Source organism: Triturus cristatus, chromosome 4_2 (genome assembly GCF_964204655.1).
Source record: "Triturus cristatus chromosome 4_2, aTriCri1.1, whole genome shotgun sequence".
NCBI classification, from domain to species: domain Eukaryota; kingdom Metazoa; phylum Chordata; class Amphibia; order Caudata; family Salamandridae; genus Triturus; species Triturus cristatus.
In genome coordinates this window covers 231,720,090-231,745,748 of record NC_140586.1, presented here as the reverse complement: position 1 = coordinate 231,745,748, position 25,659 = coordinate 231,720,090, and the positions used below count along the sequence as shown (strand labels likewise).

Sequence of the window (25,659 nt, the reverse complement as noted above, 5' to 3'; positions counted from 1 at the left end):
CCAACGAGCAGTCCCGTTCCATATGTGCCATCCTGGAAGCACTGGTTGATGATGGACTGTCGGAAGATGAAGGAATCGTGCACACTGCCTGGGTAGTTGGCGACAACATTGGTGAAGAGTCCCCGGTGGTCCACTATTGCCTGCACATTGATGGAATGCTGATTTTCTGTTGCGGTAGTGGTGTGCTGTATTCGCAGGGGGTACAAGTGGGACATGTGTGCAGTCAATTGCCCCCAACACGGCCGGGAATCCGGCTATGGTGTAGAAGCCTTGCTTTGTCTCCAGCTGTTCCTGCTCAGTGTTGGGGAAGTGAAGGTACTGAGGTATGAAGCTGAGGATGGCATCCAGGAAAGGTGTGATGAACTTTGATAGGGCTGGCTGTGAGACTCCTCAGACTCTGGCAGTTGTTAGTTGGAAGGCCAACAGGTGCAGCACAGCTAGCAGCTTTGTATGAGGTGGGATGTTGGTCCTCCACTGTGTTGGGACCGTCAGCCAGTGGGCGATGTGGGTCATGATGCGGAGGATGGTTGCCCTTTTGAGCCTGTAGTGGGCAATGACTTCTGCGGGCGTTAGGTCTGTGAGAGTGGTGCATTTTCAGTAGGTCCGCAGTCTTACTCTACGCTGCCTCTGTGGTGGTCCGGGGGGGAGTCGGTCCGGGTCCTGGGGGTGGTGGCGGTCCAGAGGGTGGTGGCGGTGGGTGTTGTGGCCCTGTTGGGGCTCCGAGCTGCATGATAAGTTGCTCCATGGCGTCGTATGTTCTTCAGGTATGGCTGTGTGCGGGGTTCCGTTGCCTACTGCAGGTAGGCGTCCGTCTTTACACCTGTTTTAGGCAGGTGTTAAATACCTGCGGCCACCGCGGCTTATCGCCAGTTTTTGGTTCGCTTCGCAGTTCTGGCAGTTCGTTGTGAAAGTGGTGTTGTTGTTTTTTCGTGTGTTTTTGCACGGGTACGCCTACTCTGCATCTCATTAGAGTTAGTTGGTGGTGTCCGCCGTGGTGTTAGATTTTGGGGCAGTTATCGCGGGAATACGGGCGATGTCTGCAGTTTGCACCTGCTTGTGACTGGGGTGTTAAATTTATCTCCACTTTTGTTGCGCTAAGGTGGAGATAAATCGGAGATAAGTCCTTGTGAATATGCCCCGTATTCTCTTAAGGAAGCGATCCTTGCCCACACTTCAGTTTGTGTACATTTGTAAGCAGTAGCAGCAGTGGCGGATGGCACAGGTAAGAGCATTGTGGCGGGGTGGTGGGGGGTCGACAGGATAGGTAAAATTAAATAAATACATAAAATCACTTACCTTACGCTAGCCGCATCACCGAATCGGCAGTGCGGCGAGCGTCAAGTGAGTGCTTTTATTCATTATTTTTTAATTTTACCTATCCCGTCATCTTTCAACTTCTCACTGAGTAGCAGCCTATTAGATGATCGATTTCTCTTTGAAAAATCCCTCTCATTAAAGCCTTTAGGAGGGGTTTAAGAAGACATATCCCTTCAATATGCGCACTTGGGATCTCAACATTATCTTAATAAGACCCAAGGGTGTACCTTCTGAAATACTGCACTCAAGTTTAATGCAGTAGTTAACACAGAACTTGCATTTCCGGTAAGAGTTCCTTTCTTGCGCAGAATTAGCGAGCGCCAAGCGTTATGAGTAGAAGAACCTTTCATTCCAGTAGATAAAGACAGAGTAGTCTTGTGCACACTTCCACAATTCCTTCCAAGGGTAATTTCATCTTTTCACCTCAATCAAATCATCGAACTTTCAACACTCTTTCAAAATCCTTCAAGCCGGGCAGAAAGGGCACTGCGTTCAATAGGCATCAAACAAGCACCTAAAAACTACATAGACACCATCGGGCATATAAGTAAGAAAAAGAGTTATTTCCCTTTTCTCTGCCCACTTATCAGAGGAACCCTCTTTCTAAAGGTGGCCTAGCTAGATGGATTGTTTGCTGCATTCAGGTTGACCATGGACGTCATTTAGGGGTCACCGGGGCTTGCTGATGCGACCCCTGACATGCCCCTTGTGACCCCTGGCACTGCCTTCCGCGACCCTTGGCATCAGCAGTGGCAGGGACAGAAGCAGGTCAAGTGGCATGTGAAGTCACTTCCGCTACCCCAGGCATTTTGGTGAACTGACGACCATAATGCACACACATCCAAGCCTCAGATATCCTGCATGCTCATTCAACACATAAAAAGGGGATAACATGGGTTTCCTTGGCCGCGTCCCACTAATGGATATTTGCAAGGCAACAACATGGCCATCTGCTCATACATTCACAAATGGTTACTGTGTTGCATTCATGCAAGAAACAAGGGCCCGCTGGGCTGAATTCGCTCTGTCGGTGCTGTAACACAAACGATGACAAGTCATTCTCCAAACTAAAATTCACATTTTGAAGTGAACGAGGTTTAATAATCCATACCCGACACTAGTTGGCAGGATAGGGCACAGCAAGTGACTCTACAACTTGGCAGGCTGCAAACAGTTGGTTACAGGTAAGTCAAATTGTCTTTATTCCGACATCCGACACGGAATTAGTGAAATACATGTTTTTTGCAACTAATGTTAAAAGGTTTTGACTTTCTTCTCATGAACACGGCAGATACCTTTTACAGCAAAAACTCTTTTTCCATTACCATTGCATTCAAAACGATGCTCTGTGCGTTTAATTGTCAGTAAAATAAAAAGTTGGCAACAATTTCAAATCCGCCCTGCAGTCCCAGCCACGGCCCTGGGCTGCGTTCCTGCAGAAAGACCAGTTCGGACAGTGGCACCCGAGTTGCAAGACCAGAACACGGTGGATGCCCGCTGTCTTGGGCCACTGCTAGAAAATACGGGAGGGCAGAAGGTCCAAAATCAGTAATCCCTTGTGACACAACATGGCCGCATGGTCCAAGGACAGGAGTGAGCAGAGCCCTGCTACCAAAATAAGGCACATTTCATGAATTTTTACTCTTCATAACGTTGGGAAGTATTTACCATTCTTTCATTAGAGACTGGCAACATTTCACCCATGCAATTTGTTTCTGCAAAAACGGTTTATTGATTTTATTTTTAGTAAACCACAGAAAAATCTTCTACTACTGTTTCACTTCTTTGTCAAATAAGTTCACCTCTTTGAGAGTATAACTTGACTAGAAATGCACAATGCAGATATCCTTCAGTGTGAAAAAGTGATGGCACTTGCTTTCTGCTTCTCTCCGACCAGTTTGCCCAGCCCAGTTCCAGTGTCAGGAGGACAGCACCTGCCTGGACTATAGTAGAGTGTGCGATGAACAGCAGGACTGCACCAATGGGAGCGACGAAGAGCACTGCCATGAAGGTGAGAGGAATATACCAAAAAGTGATGGGTAGGATGCATAAATCAATCTCAGCCACTGGTAATTACTTGGGGCCACATTCCATTCCATTGTTATTTTGGTCACCATTCCACCTTAGTTTGGACCTAGCCATATGCAAATCAGTCTTGACTCTGCACCAACCAGAACAGTCCAGCCCAAAGTGCCATGCAGGGTCCTCCCTGAACTGGGACACAAACAGCCCAAGGCAGGTTTCTTCCTGATTGGGGCTTTTTTGTCGAGTGTAGCTTCGTTTCAGTGGCACATTGAGAAGGGGCAGAGAGAAATTGTATGAAAATGGAAATGAGGCAGACATTAGAAGTGAAAGAAGGAAAGAAAACAGGACCGGTAGAGGTAAGATAAATGGATGGAGAGAGTAGGGGAGCCAGGAGAAATAAAGAGGAATGCTTTGATGGGATGTGTCAAAAAGGGAGGAATGTTGGGTAGAGAAAATCTTCAAATCAAGAAGTGAGAAAAAGCAAACCACTTGAGAAGGGAGTGGGTAAAAGATGAGAGGCCTCAAAATTAGAGCGGGGAGTGGTGCAGGGAGGGTGATAGAGAAAGAGTGGGACACAGGGGCAGAGAAAGGATGGAACGGGGAGGAGAAATAGGGAGGTCTGAAAGAATAAAAGCAAGGATGCAAAGGCATTAGCGGAGAAGTTGTAAAAGAGGAAAGAAGAAGGGCAGAATAACAAAGGAGCAGGAGAATGAGATAGATGGAGAGGGATAAACAGAGATGGATGGGCGTTAACAGAGACGGAGAGTTAAAGGGGCTGCTTCTTTCTCTTCCAGGGGCTGATAGACTCTTCTTTTCCTCTCCATAGGTGTACAATGTGGGCCCTTCACATACAGGTGCCAGGATGGAACTTGTCTCAAGAAGCCGAACCCTGAATGTGACGCGGTGGCAGACTGTGGAGACCTGTCGGATGAGAAGGACTGCGGTGAGAGGAGTAGGAACGCTGCTGACATAGACACACTCGGGGCACTTTAGCAGAGACCCAAATCAGGCAGTTCTGTGAGGGACACACACTGAGGCCACTGCTGGAGGGGACACAAAGTACTGCTGGAGCATACTCACTGAGGACACTCAGTGAGAGCTGTCAGGGAGACACAAAGGGGCATATCAAGGGCTTTATCTCCGCTTTTCTGGCTTTAAAAGCAAGAAAAGCGGAGATAAAACCAACGCCCTATCAGCAAGAGGGTGCTAACATGCGTATTCGCATGTTAGCACCCTTTTACACTACGCCTACCTTTGTATCTCTAATGAGATGCAAAGTGGCCATTCCTGACATACACAACATGTCAGGAGAGCAATAAAGCATCTTTGCACTATCAGCAAGGATGCCCTTGCATTTTAGCAGACGTTAGTTTTTGGAGAAAACTGCTGCGATGTTCCCTGAAAAACAGATAACATCGCTATCTCTGGAACTTTTATCGCCCTGGAGCAGCGCGTTGATGATAACGCGCTACCAGGGCGATAAAAAGCAGAGATAGCCAGCGATAAGAAAATTATCGCTAAGCACGGCCAGTGATAATTATCGTTGGCCGTTGCTGATATGGCCCAAAGTACTTCCAGGATATACTCACATGGGGCACTTTGGTGGAACTGCACTGTGGGCTTTTATGTGGGATACTAACTGAGGTTGCTCCTGAGAGTGATAAACTGAGGCCAATGAGTACTCACTGACTGTACTGTTAGGGGATACTTACTGAGGACACACTGAGTGAGACATCCCAAGGGTACCACTGATAGATATTCTCTGCTAGAGAAAAGTCACTGAACAAAACTTGTACAAAGGACATTGCAGTGATTAAACTTGACTGGACTCTGATGGAGGAAATTCACACTTTTGGATTCATGTAGCAGAAAAAAGTTACTACTGTAGGAAGCTCATATTGCAGCAGTCTTGTTACAATGACATTGCTTTTCTGTAGCACTGACCGGGCACTGCTGGAGGACGCTCACACTGCTGGGTAGCACATCACTAGGAGACTACTTCTAATAGCTCACACTGCAGGTGTAGAGTAGCGCTGACAGCGCATTGCTGCAGGAACATCACACTGCTGCACTGGCGGCTGGCATCTACGAGGGAGGGGGCGAACAAGTGGGTGTGCGTGAAAATAAAAAAAATAAAAAAATAAAAAACACTTACCTTACACGTCTTCCACGCTCCGGACCTCAGACCTCTTCTTCCGTGAGATCATCGACTGGAGAGCGGGCACCAGCTAGCTCCCTTGCCCAATCGTTGCACTGTTTACATGCAGCATGAGAGCAGCACGCTGGTTGGTGGGAGTGGCCTCTCTTCGGCACTTCGCAGTGCACTGGAGGCCTGCATTTGATGTCAACCCAGCTGTCGTAAGACAAGCTGGGGTGAGAGTTTTAAAATGCCAAAGAGACATGCGCACTTTAAACGGTGCACAGCAGCCCACCACTGCTGCCACCCTGCAGGCAGTGCCCCGCCTGACACCCGGCTCAGGACCGGATGATGAAAAATAAAATGGTAATAAATTACCATTTTATTTTTCATCTCTGGGGCTTTGGGTGCCATTTAAGTGGGGTGACACTCCTCCACTCCAACGCCCCTGCACTGCTGAAGTCATCTCACACTAATTGTGTTGTCTAGCACAAACTCAACTCTGCTGGAGGTAGTTTACACTGCTGGACCATGTAGCACTGACATGGCACTGCTTAATGAAGCTCACACTGCAGGAGTAGAGTATCACTCTCAAAGCACTGCTAGATAAAGCTTATGCTGCTGGGGTAATGCATAGTGCTCACAGGGCTCTGCACGAGGTCGCGCACAGTTCTGGAGTCATGGAGCGCTTACAAGGCAATGCTGGAAGTAGCTCACACTGCTGTGCAGTATGTAGCACTGAAAGGGCACTGTTGGAGGAATGTTGCACTGCTGGGATAACATAGCGCTGAAAGGGCACTACTGGAGTTAGCTTAAATTGCTGGGGTTGTGCAGTGCTGACAGGACACTGCTGGAGGAAGCTCACCCCACAGTGACTGTGTAGCACAGACAGGCCACTGCTAGAGGAAGCTCACACTGCAGCATTGATGTAGCACTGAGAGTGTACTGCTGTCTGGAGGAAGCTTGCACTGCAGTAATAGTTTACTTTGACAGCACTGCAGTAGGAAGCTCACATTTCCTATCTTGCTGGATGAAGCTCGCACTGCAGCATTGATGTAGCACTGAGAGGGTACTGCTGGAGGAAGCTTGTACTGCAGTAATAGTTTGCTTTGACAGCACTGCAGTAGGAAGCTCACATTTCCTATCATGCTGGATAAAGCTCGCACTGCAGCATTGATGTAGCACTGAGAGGGTACTGCTGGAGGAAGCTTGCACTGCAGTAATAGTTTGCTTTGACAGCACTGCAGCAGGAAATTCACATTTCCTATCATGCTGGATGAAGCTCGCACTGCAACATTGATGTAGCACTGGGAGGGTACTGCTGGAGGAAGCTTGCACTGCAGTAATAGTTTGCTTTGACAGCACTGCAGTAGGAAGCTCACATTTCCTATCATGCTGGATGAAGCTCGCACTGCAGCATTGATGTAGCACTGAGAGGGTACTGCTGGAGGAAGCTTGCACTGCAGTGATAGTTTGCTTTGACAGCACTGCAGTAGGAAGCTCACATTTCCTATCATGCTGGATGAAGCTCACACTGCAGCATTGATGTAGCACTGAGAGGGTACTGCTGGAGGAAGCCTGCACTGCAGTAATAGTTTGCTTTGACAGAGCACTGCAGAAGGAAGCTCACATTTCCTAGCTTGGTGGATGAAGCTCACACTGCAGCAGTGGTGTAGCACTGACAGGGCACTGCTGGAGGGAGCTTGGTGCTGGAGGTAGCTGACACGGCTCTGGTAGTACAGCAGTGAGAAGGCTCCACCAGTGGTAGCTTACACTACTAGGGCAGTGCAGCACTGAGAGGGCTCTGCTGGAGAATGTTCACCTTATTTGTTTTCCAGATTGTGGATTCCAGGCAGCCACGGGCCGAATTGTCGGTGGCACCGCCTGCGTGGAAGGAGAATGGCCCTGGCAGGCCAGTCTGCAGGCCCATGGCGAGCACTTGTGCGGAGGGACCTTGGTGTCCAACCAGTGGCTGGTGTCAGCTGCTCACTGCTTCTCACTGGACAGGTGAGTGAGGGGTGCGCTCACACTGCACTGTAGAGCTCAGAGGGCACTGTAAATGTAATGGATAAGAAAATACAGGAACCTGAACCTAAACAATTGAGATGTCAGTTGCCGATGTCCTACTCGAAGGAGTTGTAGAGCAGTGTGAAATGTGCAAATGATAACAGGCTTTCTAATATATATACAATAATAGCAAAACACCCAGAGAAGGTGGGTAGGTACGATGGGTCAGGTTGTTATATTCACGCCCTAAGGCCCAAATGAGAGGAGGGGGAGTGATATCTCATTTGTACAATATATTCCGAGGCACTAGACAAGGGGGTGCCCACTGTTCCCACTCTTGTTTGCCCTGGCCATTGAACCATTATCAGAATTGTTTAGATTAAAAGATCAACAACATGGAATGCGACTGGGAGACAGGGATCATATTCTTTCGCTTTACGCAGATGATCTGTTGTTATATTTGGGGGGCGGAGATCGCGGAGTATGGCAGGTGCTGACTCTCCTGGAGACATATTCTGCCGTGGCGGTATTGTGACTAAATAAAACAAAAACTTACATATTCCTGATAACAGAGGGGGGTCCACTGCCCTGGAGATCTGCCTGTGGAGCTGGCCTGGACTCCCCGTTCCTTTAAAAACCTTGGAATACAGGTATTTCATGAAATAGACGATCTGCGGAAGGAGAACTTGTACTCAGTTATGAGGTCCCTTAGGACGTGCGTCTCATTCTAGCACTCGCTTAGACTCCCCATTATGGCGCGAATTGGACTTGCAAAAATGGTAATGCTCCCTCGTTTATTATACTACTTCGTGATTCAGCTGGGTTGGTTTGCGGGACTTAACAGTTTACTAAGGGACTTGATTTGAGATGGGGGAAGAAACAGAGTCCCGTTGGCGATCCTACAGTGAACCCCAGAGGAAGGAGGGTTAGGGGCCCCAGAATGTGAGTTATACTACCTGGCAGCCCAGTTGCAATGGCTGGCCCAGTGGCTATAAGGTCGGGATTTGGAATTGTTAAATAGCTCGAGTACAACCACTGACATGACGCAACTATTGGCTGGACTCCTGCATGCAAGGGTGGCTGTACAGAACCCTTGGGTATTACTACAAGTGGCATTAGATAGTTTGAAGAGATGCTGTTGACGTACGAAGGAAGTCCCATTGTATGCACCGAGCTTGCCATAGTGGGACTCGCAGGGGGGAAACCACCTGCATTCCTCTCGAGGGCGCAAATGTCTAGTTGGACAGAGGCTGGAGCAATATCAGTACGTGATTGCTACAGAACGGAGCACTGATCCCACTTGAGGACTTCCTGGCAAAATATGAGCTACCTAGAGGCTAATTCCTTACTTACCACACAGTAGTTAAAAAATGTAAGGACCTCTGGGGAGGGGGCCCAGTTAGAACTTGAGACACATGAGGTGCTGCAAGTGTTGATTACAGTGGGGTCAGTCAGACACCTAGTAAAGTGGCATTACAGAGCTTTGATTATTATGGTAAAAATGCCTCTGGAGCGTCTCTGAGATAGATGGACTGCGGAGGTGGGGAGGGACTTGCTGGTTACAGAATGGTCCCAGGTGCTAAGAGGTCCGAAATGAATGCGCTCAACCTTATTCAATTTAACTATGTACATATGGTCTATCTTACCCCCCACAGGCTAAATGTAATGCACGAGGGAGTTTTTAAGGTGGTACTACTGGATATGGTTAAGTTACTTGGTTTCGCAGACAAATGGGATGGTTTACTAACATAAAATACGATATACCTATTATATACATATGTACCTACAACTCCTCTGGAGCTGATGGAAGGCAATGATTTAAGAAAAGGAGTATATATTCGAGCAAGAGATTAGACTGCTATGGATAGCCACAGGTAGACGTTAACATTAAATTCCTGATTGAATACGAGGTTAAAGAAGAGAGAAAGTGGCAGCTAACTATGTAACTACTGTGTTTGGCAGTCTGTTGTAATTTTGATGATGCCTGTATGTGAATTGCATTGAAATGCTAACCCATTTAATAAAGATATATCTAAAACAAATCTTGGGATTTTTATGGTGGACATTGTATAGCAGAGGAGATGATGTCCTAAAACGGAGATAATATAGTGCAAATGCAGAGGATTATGATTGTTGAATTATTGAGTCCTTGACAGCACATTGACCCTCTAGCCAGTTCAAATAACCATTGGTGGGCAGAGAGAGAAAGGTGGAGCTAGGTCTGGTAGTAGTAGTGGGGAGGATCTTCCTTCTTTCTGTCTTCAGATCTGAGTCACCCCACTGTACATTATTTCTTTCTCATCTCAGCTTGGCCTCACCCACTATCTGGACTGTCTACCTGGGAAAGTACCGTCTGTACCCGAGCAGCAGGAATGAAATCTCTTTTAAGGTGGTACGCATAGTGACCCACCCATTCTACGACGAGGATTCCCACGACTTTGACATGGCCCTGCTACAGCTGGATCATCCTGTGTCTGGCCCAACCTTTATCAGGCCTATATGTCTGCCCCCCAGCACTCATTTTCTCCCAGCAGGTGCTAAGTGCTGGGTGACCGGCTGGGGAGCCAATAAAGAGGACGGTGAGTACCATTGTCTCAGAGTGACACCGATTGGCCATGGCTGTGAGTGCTGTTGAAGTAACAGTCCTGGGGTGGGGAAGCACATTTACAACTTTTACAGAGACTGACTGGCCAGGCTAGGAGGGATACATAAGTAACAGATTATGGGGAGGGAATATTAAGTACCACTCTTACAGTGAAACCTGCTGGACAGTCCAGGATGTGCTGTTTTGATGTTGATGATACACCCTGGGAAAGGAATAGTCAAATACAGTTCTGGTAGCGACACTTAATGGCTGAGAGAGGCATTTTGCTACCCTAAAGAAATATGACTGGCTGATTGAAAGCCGGGAAATTGCCAGCTACTGCATCTGACTGTGCCGAATTTCCAACATTTATTTTTTGCAATCCGTTCTGTTGCTCACGCTTTTGTGCTCACTGTTTCAGATCTAGTCCAGCTGAACCAGTACTTCACTCTGCAAGTGAGAGTGAAAGTGTGAATCATCTTGTATTATCTGCCTAGGCACCTGATTGGCATGTAGGATCAAATAGAAATTCAGGGTCAAGGATCAGAGGTTGAGTTTGGCCAAGGATTTATCATTGACCGTATAGTTATGCGTAAATAAGTGGGGGGTAGGATTAGGTATGAGTCAAGTTGCAGTTAAGCTTATGTTGTTGGGTTAGGTTAAGAGTGAGGTTTACCTTGGTGATATGGGGCAGGCCGTCTCCTGAATTGAAGTGGAGCTGCCCACCAATTTGTTAATTCACCGAAGACAAGGTTGATCAGTTGTCGCTACCCCGCTCAAAATGTTTCTCTTCTTCTGGAAAGAACTATACACATCATTATCCTATAATATCCTGGAAAGTTCTACTGTTGCCAGCTAGCTATATTTTGACAGATATATTAGCTTGATGCATGTATATCATTGTTGAAGTCTCCTGATGCTGAAGGGAGCAGCTAAGCAAGGATCAAGTATCTAAGAAGATACAGCGTTTTCGTAGTTACTGAACAGCCAGGGATTGACTGATCTTTTGGTTGAATGCTTGTGCGGAAATTCACAAGCACTGTCATCCAGATGGAAAAAAACTCTCCCACCAGATCTGCCTTTCCCGAAATTAAACACATTCAACAGAAATTGAGTTTGTGGTCACAGTTGACAAAGTGATCAGTATTTAGAGAATTTGTGAACTACTAAAGAAACGCAGAGTTCATGAAAGGCTCTGCACATATTACATAAAGAGCTATAAATTCAACTTGTTTGGCTACTGGGAGGTAGTAGAGTGATTGCAGTATTTCTGATGTTCATATTTGTGCATATGTAGAAGGAGCTAAGTTGTAAGACTTTACAGTCTTCAAGAGCAAATTACGAATTTTGACAGACAAAGAAATATTCCTTTGGAATGGTCAAATCCCAGGACTATTTAACAATCTTGACCTCCTCTATGATTGAATGCAGGGATTTATTTACCAAATAATTTTGTCTGTGCATTACAGGACTTACTGATATTTAGAATAACCTAAAGCTGGACCGCACGCTTAAAAAAAAAGTGGTAGATCCCTATCCACATCAATTGATATTACACAGTGCAGTAGACATTGATACCCATATCGTCACTGTTCTTCGCACAGGCTATGGAGCTGTTAGTGGAGTGCATAAGAGGGTTAAAGGAGATCTCAGGCATTGAATGGGGCTCAGAGCAGAATGATAGAATATTGTTATACACTGATGACTTACTGGTATACATCAGCATCCCTTCCTTAAAGGGCTATGCCTGGAAAAAATACTAACAGATTTTGGAAAATGGCCCGAACTTGAAGTAAACTGGACCAAATCCTGTATGTTCCCTGTCCAAAGACCAATAGAAGTAATGGAGTGGAGGAAGACATTCAGATTATCAGTGGCTAGGAAGGGCTTTCATTACCTTGGGATACAGATAGCAAAATCTGATTCCTATCCATGGACAAGATACACTGACCCTGTACTTAAAAAAAGTGAAAAGGTATTTTAAGCATTGGACGTCTTGTGATAGGTAGACTCACACTTTAAAATGGTGACACTCTCTAGCCACTATACATAGTGCAGAACTATCTGTACAAACTAATAAAAAAATATATACATATATCCATATTTATAGATCTTGCATGTAACAGTATGAACTCTAGGGTGCCTCTGGCCAAATGCTATAAGTCAACATTTGACGGTGGACTCAGTTAGTCCATTTTCCAACTTATTCTCAAGCCTCTCACCTAATCTTGATTAACGTATGGCCATTCAGCACTGTTCTGACCCAGCCTTACAGCAGTGAGTTGTGGGTGTTAGGAAATAAATCTACCCTACATTTTTTATATAAAGGCATACATCCTGCGGGACTCTCCTGTCAAACAAAGCGATACTGGCAAAATACTGCGAACAATGGTATCAAAGACTGACATTAACAACAGTGATCTTGCTGTGGGTGGGGAAGACACGGTCACGGGTTACTATATTAGCCGGATTTCAGGAACAAGACATGCGGGGAATAGCCACACTGAAAGATGTAGCAGGTGCCAAATACTTTAAATCAGTTTCAGATATACATGCAGGATTTGGGTTGCGTCCCAGTCATATTTTTTTGCTACCTACAACTGCCACACTTGCTACAACTTTATATAAATATGCCAAGACCAGTACCATAATTCACCCCACTGGAGGCCAGGTTAGCACTAAAACAATTACCTTAGACCAAATGATCTCTAAGCTATATAAAACCCTGCTAATTACACTCCCCTGACCCATTTCTAGAACTGTAAGAAAATAGAGAGGCAGATATACGGACACTCAAAGACTCGAATTGGACCACTGCGTTAATGGACCATAAGTGGCCATATCAGCAAGATATAGGCTTGTAGAGTTCATTTACTTATACTGTATATAATATATCCTGATACAAACTTTGACATTAAAAGGAAGATTCATTCCCCAACTTCCTGAGATGCAAATCAGAAGAGTGTACATTTATATAAACTTTGTGATAGTGCACTATCGTACAGAAATTCTATAGAGGAATTGAATGAACGCTATCTGAGATCATAGACACTGAGCACGCTCACACCCAAAATTGCTTTACTAAACATACTAGAAGAATGCAACACAAATAGATATCAGCAGCAGTTATGGGACTATCACTGATAATAGCAAAAAGAGATACTGTACAAAAACAGAGAGCAGAAGAAGCACTCCCATTAAATCCAATGGTAAAGGGGCATGGACCTGTGCAGGATTATGGAAAAAACAGAATATGAGGCAAGAGAAAGTCACTAAAACACCAAACGATGTTAAGGGCATGGATTAACTACAAAAATATTTTGGACTAAATAAGTGCAAGAAATCATAGCACAATCTTGGCGTAAACTGGAATTGATTGAGTTAGTGGTTTGAGGCCCCAAAACCATAACTCATCATACTACTTGATTATTTTAAAGATAAATGTGGTTGGTGTCTATTTGCTTCTAAAGACTTATGGGAGGGCCTCCAGGCCCAAAAAAGTTATAGGACTCAGAATAGAATTCTGATATCAGTATTTTAATATTGATAATCACGCAGTGAAATTTATTTAATTATCATCTAAACAACAATTCAGTCAACAGTTTATTTGGTAGTGACTCTATTGTTCATTCCGGAAGACACACACAGCCTTCACCCTTCTCTCCTCCTGAAGCTCAGTGTCACGCGTCACCAGGGCTTCAGAAGGAGGGAGGCGTGACTGCTGCTCAGCTCCTGGGTCTCCCTGGCTTGGCTGAACTACAGAAATCAGTTCAGTCTTGCCGGGGAGAACCAGGGGCTGACTTCAGCCCCATTTCACATCTTTTGTTGTGAATGTTCAACTGCTAACAGCTGTTGCCCTTTGCGTGCTGTTAGCTATAAAACATTCACAGCAAGAGCTGTGAAACAAAGACTTCGGAGCCCAAGGGGGATTTTAACCCCCTCGGACTCACAGAGGCCTTTGTGTTTTTTAATTAGAACATTCTGCCTTCATGGGGGGAAATGTTCTAATAGCTTTATAGCCCATTGTAGCTGGGTTATAAAGGCCCTTAAAGGCCCACTCCCTTGTTAAAGGCCCTTGCCTTTAATGCTGGAGCGGGCCTTTAGTGGCCAGTAAAAGCTATATTAGACAAGTCAGCAAAAATTGCAACTTTTGTAAGATAGAAACAATCATGTGATATTGTATATATCCAGTACTATTTAATGAGGGACAATAACTGAGTCAGTCTATTGTGCATCATTTACAAGAAATTGTCTAATTAAATACCGATAGCTACCAAGTAATTTAGTACCTTTATTAGGCTAAATAATCTAGGGACACTTATAGTAACTGTGATATTCAGAGTTACATTAGTTATGTGTTTAGGGGCATTATTACTTAACAACTTAACAACTTGTCGCAAGTTGTTACTGCATTTATAGTAAACACAATATAGTATATTGAGACTGCAGTCTGTGTAGAAATGTATATTGTTGCCTAGTTAGTAGGCATAGTTTTAGTGTCAATAAAGGCACTGATTGTTTCAGATCCACCGTAAAGCAAACAGTATGCAAGAGGAGAATAATGAGGAAAGATAACTAAATAGGAGAAATATCATTGTAGTGTTCCAGTAAGGTCATGGGCGCTGATCCCAGTGACCAAGAGACTACCTAAGATCTCAAAACCTTTTTCCTTCTTTGGAATAGAGCAGATACCCCTACTCTCAAAGGGAGAAATTGGGAACTGAAACTGCAACAAAGGAGAGTGAATGAGTTCTAAGATTGGACATAATCTGCAAATGCGTGAACAAGGAAATGCACTGTTGGCTATAATGATATCATCCACAATCCTTCATCAGAGCAAAGAAAACTACTGGACCTTCTCACCATATCACTAACTAAGCAGCACTTATCACAGTTCCTTAATACACCATACGTCCTGTTTAATATTATCATATCATGTTATGATATTAGGTCAATTAGAGATACATTTCTCAAGTGAGATTCAGGGGTTTCACATCAGTGCCATTTTCTAAGTCATACTATTTCTCCCTGGGCCACCCTCACCTTGTTTCTACTGTGTGACCATACAAGGATCCTCTACCTATTTGACAAACCAAACAGGAAGTTGTTATTATTGTAATTGCTACAGAATTGAAGACCTTTATTTTTCAAAACAATTACTAGTGTAGCAACGCGTATTCACATCATTTCAGAGTAGAAGATCTATAACTATCAAAAAGAGTGTTGCTAATATACACCATTAATATGTATACTTACATAAAATATCTTTCAGTGGCATGTTAACACGGCATGTTAAATTTGCATGTTATCATAAGAAAGGTCTCTTGACTTTTCTATCTAACATGTACATCTGTCTAAGATACTGCTCGACTACCTGTAAATATTGAATACTAGCACTGAAAGTTACCATAAATATGTTGTTTTCTCTACATCATAGAAACGTGAATTCTAAATGGTATTATCTCCTCATTCCTAAGGATAGGAATACTATTACTATTATACAATTTGGTCTGTGTTCATTTCTAATAGTAACAATACTCTCCTCCCAGAACACAACCTCCCCTTTCTCACCTTATGTACCACCAAGGTGTCTCCTCTCAATGTCCACCTGTGCTTTCATATTCAATTGATTCTAACACAGGATCACTTAGAATTGTTATCAGTCATTGTGCAAAATATTTATACAAAAGTAGCATATTTATTTTCTGTGGAATCAGTAGGCTTACATTAGATGACATTGTCGTCTCCAATCTAATATTTGTTACGAGCAGTCGGATGGCTTTCCGCTCGACATCATAATGAGGCCCTAAGTTATTGACTACTTAATCTTGTTACTATTAAATAGGAAAAAACAATATTAATTGAAATACACAACATTAATAGTTTGAAATAGGGCACAATATAAACATGAAATTATATATTAACAATCCTTTTAAAAGCTAAACTTTAGATAAAATATTGCTAAATGTTATTTCAAAATGTAAAAATAGATCATTAAAATAAATTTGTAATAAATAACATTAATCTGTTATTAAAATAAAATCCTATAATTATAATAACAAATACAACAATAAAACAATGTGTATTTAAACATCATAAATATGTGAATTGCTTTTATTTAAATATACCAATACAATACATATATAACAATTAAACATAAACACAAATTAGCATCTACCAAATACCAATTAAACCCAAAAATAAACTGAAACAGCAAACAAAACCACCAATGTAATTGAGAAATTGAACTTAAAACTTTGTAACCAAAATAAACCTTGACAGGTGTACATACTCACCCAAATCAAGGTAAGATTGGGGAAAAGGTTGTACTTTGAGGGATGTTACACACACATATATATATATATATATATATATATATATGTATTACAGAGTGACAGTAGCTACTCTGCAGTTATAGTTAGGACTACAAGATATAGGAATTCCTCGAATTTTAGTCCCTTAATAACTTTGCACCCATTTGACAAATCTCTGCAAAACTTTCCAGACCTATCGCTCCTGTTAAATTGGTGGAGGATGGAACGTTTTGCAACATTTGGTTTCACCCCAATGCTCTTACACAGACTTTTTGTATTGAACATAGTGAAAAAATGGCTGAACGGATTATAATGACATTTCACAGTAATGTACATTAGCCTATGCAGATGATCCTTTTTTTGTTTTGCCTACACGGCGCGTGCGTCATTCTTGCAAAATCTCTTGTAACAAACAAAAAATCTAAAAAGGGGCTTAGAGTCTGCCCATTACTTACCATTAGTTGGCTCCCATGCCACTTTAGTCCCTTTTCTTCCTCTTGGTCAGCGCCTCCTGCTCGGCTTCACGTCTTTTTTCTTGCTGAGGAGCATGGGCCAAATATTGCTTCTGGCGGACAGTGTCCATTCACTAGCCGCACACTTGTAACATTCTTTATTTAATTTTTTAACTTTTCAGCTCCTGCATTCTGTTCATTGCTTACCTGTCCCTTCCACCACCTCACTCCTGTCACTGCATGCCCCTTTCCCGTTCGTTGGTGGCCTGCCCCTCCCACCACCTCGCTACTCTCACTTCATGCCCCTTCCTCACCCCGTTACTAGTCATTGATTGTTTTATATAGCACAGAGATGACTGGAAGGACTTAGAGTGCTTTACATGACAGCTAGTTACACAAGGACACACTAATTTTTACATGCACAGGGGATTAAGGGCCTCATTACGTTGCCGGGCCGACCGTTGCGGATTGGAAACCGCCCGACCATAGGTCGTCGGTTCTGACCGCACAATTTAGATGCGACCACCCTATAGATGGTCAGAAACATCCATTTTTCTATGGCAGCTTATGTTGCGGGCAGTAAAGGCCAGCAGCATAAGCTGCCATTGCAAAATGTATGTTTTTAAACATCCCTGCACCCTGTGGTAGACACCATGCGGGCCTGCCACACGGGGCAGTGATGTTTAGGGGGGCACTATAGGTGTCTCCCAGGCCCCATAGTGGAGGAAGGGGGAAGAGGCCCCCACTGTCTCTTTCCAACAGCCTTTCCATGTTGCCATCATAATCCGGACGGCGGAGCCGAGGCTGGCTCCGCCGTCATTATGGGATTAGGGTGGCCTTCCGCAAGCTCCTTGAGCTTGTTGGAAGTGCAGCGGAATCCCTCCGCAGGTTTTACTCCGACCGCCGTCATCCTAATACGGCGGTCGGAGTAAAACCAACGATGTCGGGTGGAAAGTCTCCGGCAGCTGGTCGGAGGCTGTCCTCCCCAAATCGTAATCGGGCCCTCTGTGATTTCACCAGAGTCAAGGATGTTGAAGCAGTGCAGAGACGCGAACCTGGTTTCCCAGCTCCAAAGTCAGCAGCTCTAGCCATGACGCCACAGCCTCTCCATGCTCATCGTTCCAGGTAGCCACACTTTGACATGCTTGTAACTCCAGTGGGCATTCGTTCAAGAATATAAACTACATATTAAGTATAGGGAAAATCACAATTTTAAAATGTTTGTATGTGCAATGTTTTTCTGTGTGATTTCCCTTATCTAAATTTGGTTTGTTGCTGGCCTGTCCCTCCACCATCTCACTCCCGTCACTGCATGCCCTTTCCCCACCCTGCATAGCTTGTTTTATATAGAGCAAAGTCGACCGGAGGAACTAGGATCGCTTCACTTGAGCGCCAGTTGCATTACACCAGGACACATTCATTTTTACAGGCACAGGGAGATTAAGTGATTTGCCGAGAATCACAGGATGTTGAACCGGTGCTGAGACTCAAACCTAGTTCCCCAGCTCTAAGTTATCAGCTCTGGCCTAACACCACAGCCTCTTCATGCTCAGTGTTCCAGCTAGCTAAACTTTGACACGCTGGTAACTGCAATGGACATTTGCTCAAGAATTGCATATTAAGTATAGGGAATATAACAATTCAAACCTGCTTGTATGGGCATTGCACTAAGTTAAAAAATAATACGAATACATAACATAACAAATAGAATACATCTTAATATACATACATTTTCTTTGCATGTTTTCTGGATCACAAAATTAACACTGGGCCCAACAAGCCAAACAGAAACCATCTTTCTTATGCCCTCCAGTGCAATAAAATGGAAAAGTGACCTACCAGTGAGCTACACAAACTGGCCACTAGGATTAAAGAAATAATCTCTATTTTTATAACAACAATGATTGGCTTTCATTTACTTTGGGATTTAAATGTACAATCTTACTACAACTGGCAAGGAAATTTCAGAATTACCATATGAACAACTAAAAGACACATTTATGTTCACATGATTATGGTAACCAATGAACAAATCCATAACAAATGCAATAGATAAAAAGAAAGAAATCACATTAAATCTGATTGCCACTCTGTAGTTATAGTTAGGATTTCCAGAGATAGGAATTCCTCTGATTTTTCATTCCTACTAACTTTACACCAGTTTGATGATTCACCACCAAACTTTCCAGAGTTGTAGCATTTTCTACATTTTGTGATGATGTACATTTTTGTGGTGAATCGTTAGGGCTGTGCAAAGATAAAAGAATAAGGCATTTAAGCATAGTGATATCTGTGACCACAGTATATCTGCGGAATTTCATGAAATTTCGTGAAACTACTGCAGTACATGGCGATGATAAGTTATCTGATTGGATAATGACTGCCTTAACAAAAGTTTAATGCAAAAACAACATTGGAACATGAAAACAGTTCACCCCCATCTGCCGGGCCAGGCCAGGTCCTCCCTGAACCAGAACACAAGCAACCTAAGACTGGTTTGGACTAGTTAGGGCTCTTCAGCCATGTATAGATTGGTTACAGTGGCATGGTGAGCCCAGGACCCACATCTGGACATACCCAGTGTGCTTAAGGCTTTAAATGCAAAAATAATAAGGTGATGTATCGAATGCTTAAATTAATCTCAGCCACTGGCAATCGCTTGGACCATATCCCAATCTAACACGATGGATTGGGATGCGGCATGAGTGATTGCTAGTGCCTGTGATAAATTTAAGCATTCCATCTATCACCTTGTTGTCTTTACAAAAGTTTAAGGCAGCCATGGTATTTTAAGGCCACTTTGCCTGTGTTATGACTTTGAGTCTTAGATATAGGTAAGTATTACATTTTATAATATTTTGCCTGCCCTATTACCACTTTAGTAAAGTGGTAATAGGTAGGGTTAACATAATTATAACTTTCTATATATTTTTTTAAAAATGCTATGGAGTACCGGGGTACTACCTAGGAAGTACTGCGGTACTTAAAATAAATAAATAAATATCTTAAAAAATTGAAAAAACACTGTAATGACACAAATGTAGTACATTACATTGTGGTTACAATTTTTAACACATTTAATTTGGTAACAAAAAGTGTACAGAGTACCGCATAAATACTTTCAAAGCTTCCTATAAATACGGTACTTACTAGGTATTAGCGCAGTACTCCATAAACTACATATTTAAACATGTAAAAGACAAAAATCACTACCTATTACCACGTTAATAAAGTGCTAATACGTAGGGAACTACAATAGAACCCACTAAAACCCAACTACTTACTATATTTAAGACCCTAACACGAACACAGCCAAAGTGTAGTAAAAACAATATGTCTGCCCTCCCATTTTCTAAAAACAGCCATTACCCAATTATATACTGGCTTGTCGTCACCATATACCATGGAATAGCAGAAAGTAACTGCGGTATACAATGGGCCAAAACATAACTAAGGCCTAGCTGTAATACGGTATTGCGCTACCCTTGTGTTACGCAAGGTGTCGCATGGGCAACACTATACTTAGTCAGATTTACAAAGCAACAAGGCTACCATGTGTGACCTTGCCATGATTGGTAAATCTTGAGAAACGCAAGGCAGCGCAATTTAGCATTTTTCTGCACACCATAATCTACATTGCTGCTAAATTTCACATACAGCCGTACGTCACTCCACTGTACGCCATTACACTACACACCACTCCACTGTACGCCACTTTAGTCTACACCACTCCACTGTACGCCACTCCACTGTATTCTACTCCACTATACGCTATAACACTCTATGCAACTCCCCTGTACAACACTCCACTGTACACCACTCCACTTTACGTTGTTAAACTGTACACAGCTCCACTCTACGCCAGTCCATTCTATGCTATTAGACTGTACGCAATTCCACTCTACGTCACTTCAATGTACACCACTCCACTGTATGCTACTCCACTATATGCCACTCCACTTCACATCTCTCCGCTATATGCTATTTACTGTATGCTACTACTCTGTTCACTACTCTACTCTAAACCACTCCAGTGTATGCCACTCCATTCTACATCAATAAATATTTTTCTATTCCATTGGACGCTACTCCACTGTTTGCCATTACACTCTACCCCACTCCAGTGTATGCCATCTCAGTCTACACACTCCACTGTTTGCTAATCCACTATACGAGATTACACTCAATGCCACTCCACTGTACTTCACTCTACTCAACTCTACACTGTTAAACTCTGAACAGTTCCACTCTACGCCAGTCTATTCTACGCTAATACACTGTACGCAATTCCATTCTACGCCACTTCAGTGTACGCCACTCCACTGTATGCCACTCCACTATATGCCACTCCACTCTGCTGTACGCCACTCCACTGTATGCCACTCCACTATATGCCACTCCACTCTGCTGTACGCCACTCCACTGTATGCTAGTCCATTGGACCCACTCTATTCTACACCACTCCATTGTATGCTATTCCACTCCACTCTACACCACTCGACTGTACACCACTTCACTGTACACTACTACACTATATGCTAGAACACTCCGCACCACTCTAGTATACAACACTCCACTCTTCACCACTCCAGTCTACGCTACTCCACCCGGCTGTACGCTACTCGACTATATGCTATGCAACTTTATGTTAATCCACTGAATGCCACTCTATTGTACGCTACTACACTCTACACCACTCCATTGTACTCTCATCCACTATATATAACTCAACTCTACAAAACTCTACTACAGTCTATGCCACTCTACTAGGCTCTTCTCCACTTTATCTACATACACTCCACTGTCCAAATTCGTACTCGACTCTATACCTGTACACTTTATCAAACAACACTCTACTCCACTCTACAACAGTTTCCAACTCTGTACAACACAGCAATCTACTCTACTGTATGAGACGCCACTCCATTTTATAACAGTTTCCCTGAATCTACCTTACGCCACTTTAATGTACACCACTCCACTCTACGCTAATCCACTATACCCTACGCCACTCTACGCCACTCCACTGTACACTACTCCACTCTACGCCACTCTATGCCACTCCATTCTTCTGCACTCCAATGTGCATTATTCAGCTATACATGATACCACTGTATGCTACTACACTTTACGGTAACCCACTCTACAACTCTCTCCTCTACTCTATATAACTCCACTCTGTAACAGTATAGTACACTTTATGACACTCTATTCCACTCTATCCCTGTACTTGCCACTGTCCAACTCTATACTCCACTCTAGTCCACAATACAACACCTTTCTATACTCTATGACACAGCACTCCACTCTACGTGACTCCACTCCAATTTACAGTTTACTATCCATGCTACGCCACTACTCTCCATGCCACTGTACTCTATGTTATGTTATTTTAATTTATTCAGCGCACAGCTACTCGGAAGTGTCCCGGCGCTATAGACCGCTGGGGAACCCGTCCTGGCTATCCCTGTGAGATGGTCCCTTTCTGGGTATCTCCAAGGTGAAACCGGGCGTCTGTGGGGGGCCGTTGTAGAGATGAGGCAAGCTTAATGCCCAGAGTTGCAGAGTGTGTTCCTGGTTAGAGTAGGTACCGAGGCGAGAATTATCGAGTCCGTTTTGACCCTGGTCCACGACCCTGCCGCGTCGGGAATTAAACCCTGGTCCCTGGCCGATTCTCTGCTTACGGATCTGCCGCCTCTAACCAGTGCCAATACATTCTGTTATACTTTACTCCACACTACGTTACCCCCTCTCGACTCTACTCCGCAGTACAAGACTTTACCTCACTCTACGCAACTGTACAACGATCCACTATATGCAGCACCACTATTTTACTAACTACTGTACTCTATGCAACTCCAATCTGCAACACTACTACACTGTATGCCACTCTCTGACACTTTACTCCTGTCTATACCCCTACACTCTACAACACTTTACTATAGTATATACCACAGTACAACACTCTACTCTACTCTATGTCACTCTACGATACTCTAGTCCACAGTTCAAAACTATACGCAACTGTTTGTATGCCACTGCATCCCTCTTTAGTCTGCTCTACTTTATGCTACTCCATTGTATTCCACTCCACTCCACTGCTGGGAATATGGTTAGATCGGATTTAGGGCTTAGGAGTAATATTGATCAATCCAGTCTAAAGCTTAGGAGTAATATTGAATCACTGCAAGTTGAAAATCGAAAAGTGGTGTTCTGCCCCCAATACTCGACTCGCGGTCCACATGATATTTTGAATAGAGGGAACATTCTGAAATTACTAAAAGCAACTCCTGATCTTAAGGATGTAGTAACCGAAGACCTGGATTCTGTAGAATTTAAGATAGATGGTGGTAATAGGGAGACAACCATCACGACTTGGCTAAAGGATGATATTGTAAAGAAAATATTAGCGAATTCTAACAATTTTGAAAGTTGGGGGATTAAAGTATGGAGACTGCACGGTCTGCAATACCCTACCCCACTAATACCCATAGTGAAGAATGATGCTCCAAAACAAACCGTTGTTAACCAATTTAGAGTATTGAAAGGCGCCTCAGGACCATCATCAGCCCTAAATAGGCTACGTGGCATTAAAATCAAAAGCTGTCAGCCAGGGTCACGAGTGTGTGAGGAATCAAAAGGGGTTCATGCGGCAGCTTATGATTGGAGTTGGCTCCCGGCTATTCTATCTGGAAAAAATTCAGCAGAGACTGATTGATGCTGGGGTACTTCGTCTAATGCTACAACATCAGTCAGAATTTGCTCTTGGAGTATAAATGGTTTTAATACACTTGTAGAAGATGTAAATGCTGTAAGTTGTTTAAATTTGTTTGATATGTTACTTCTGCAAGAAACGTGGAATTTGGCCCGCACGCCGCTGATAGGCTACTACGAATATTTGAATACAGCGTGCAGGGAAGCTGCATATGGTCGACCAAGTGGGGGACTCTCAATATATGTTTCTTTAAATCTTAATGTTGAACACTATGAAATAGACCTTCAAGTCAAATGGATTCAATGTGTTAAATTAATAGCCAGTCAATCGTTGATCATTTTAAATGTTTATTTAAGTTCGGAAAAAAAGGTGTGATCACTTCAACTCATTGAGTTATGAGAGATGGTGAAAGTGCTATATTATGATCATAGGGATGCACAGATGATCATCACGGGAGATTTTAATACTCATCTTTTATCGTATAAAAAGCGGGAAACCCACTCAGAGCTTTTATCCCAATGGTCTAAGTGTGAATTTATTAAATACAATCTAACGATGTTGTATGATAGGAAGCATTTTCCAACATTTAATAAAGCCGACTGTCTTTCTATAATTGACTATACGATATTGTCAGATAAACTCGCAGAACGAGTTCAAAGTTATGAGGTTGTGCCAAGGATTGAGAGTGACCATAATCCGCAAGTTATTATGATTAATTTACCCCTCGAGTATTTACCAGAGACTAAAATATTGGGAACGGCCCCGGTCGCTTTAAATTTAAAAAGGTTAATATGGAATGAGAAAACAGAGAAAGATATTATTGACTTTCTCACTCTCCTAATCCTTGATGCGCGGGTCGAATACTCTGATGGAACCTCGATGATTGCCCTTTTGCCTACCATATGTGAATCTTTATTGAATAAATTCCCCAATAGGGGACCATTTGGCGGTGGAATTTTGAATCCTAGGAACCCAGGTTGGTTTTCCCATCGCTTATTATATCTGAAACGGTCTCTTAACAAATCAATAAGATCAGTGTACAGAAAAGCAAAGGGTTCATTCTACTTTTTAACATCGCTCAAAATCAGAAAATTAAAGAGGGGTTACAAGAACGAAATTTGGAGGGCTAAACATTTGTATTATGAAGAGACCTGGGCTAAACTCCATTACGCATGTAAATCTAAGGATCCGAGAATGTTTTGGAGCATAATTAATAATTTAGAAAATGGAAATTTTAGAAATACAAGTGCCAATATAGATGAATTAAGTTGGATACATTTTTTTAATAATAAATTAATTCCCCGAAGCCAACTGATAGAGGAGTCTGAATGTCTCTACCCCAAATGTAAATTGCAGCCAGTTGAAGGATGTGACCCTCTTGGTGTAAGGAATACACCGGGCTCTACTAATACTAAGTTATGGTCGGTAGACAAAGTTAAAAAAGTTTTACTTAAAATTAGATCAAATGGAGCACCTGGCCCTAATGGAATGCCGAATGCTATTTTTAAAGTCAAAACTGAGTATTGGCCAGAGTTATTAACGGTCCTCTTCAATGAAATTCGTAAGACAGGCTGAAATCCGGATTCATGGAGGGGAAGTATAATACAACCGATCTGTAAAAGTGGGCCCCAGGAGAATCCTGCAAATTATCGTTTAATTACCCTCACAGACGTAGATGCTAAAATATTTGCAAGTTGTCTGTTAGAGGAGTTGGAGTCTTGGGCGGAAAGAGAAGAATTGATTCCAATCTTTCAGACAGGATTTAGGAAGGGAGAGTCGACTCTTACCAATTTGATTTTATTGTCTTTACTAGGAGAAAGAGCCATATGTAGGAAACAAAAATTGTATATTTGTTTTATTGACTTAAAAGCCGCATTTGACTCTGTACCCAGAAATATTCTTTGGAAAAAGCTAATGAACTGGGGTATATCAGAAACTCTTTTAAAAATGATTAAATTATTGTACTCAAATACTTGGGTGCAGGTCAAAATAGGCAATGGAAGACATACTACCCGCCGCCTCGAAACAAATCTTGGCTTAAAACAAGGATGTGTGCTCGCTCCTTGTCTTTTTAATTTATTTATGTCTGATCTCCCAACCCATTTTAA

General features: G+C 43.1%; 1 protein-coding gene across 2 annotated transcripts in view; it reads left to right on the top strand.

The window, feature by feature from the left end:
- TMPRSS6 (transmembrane serine protease 6) overlaps nucleotides 1-25,659 on the top strand; it is a 220,698-nt gene that overhangs the window by 176,699 nt on the left and 18,340 nt on the right. For both annotated transcript variants that reach the window (XM_085601346.1, XM_085601345.1), the window contains 4 exons: nucleotides 3,215-3,328; nucleotides 4,169-4,285; nucleotides 7,318-7,486; nucleotides 9,794-10,065. In XM_085601346.1, coding sequence (XP_085457472.1) covers nucleotides 3,215-3,328; nucleotides 4,169-4,285; nucleotides 7,318-7,486; nucleotides 9,794-10,065 — 672 coding nt within the window. The remainder of the gene's footprint in view (nucleotides 1-3,214; nucleotides 3,329-4,168; nucleotides 4,286-7,317; nucleotides 7,487-9,793; nucleotides 10,066-25,659) is intronic.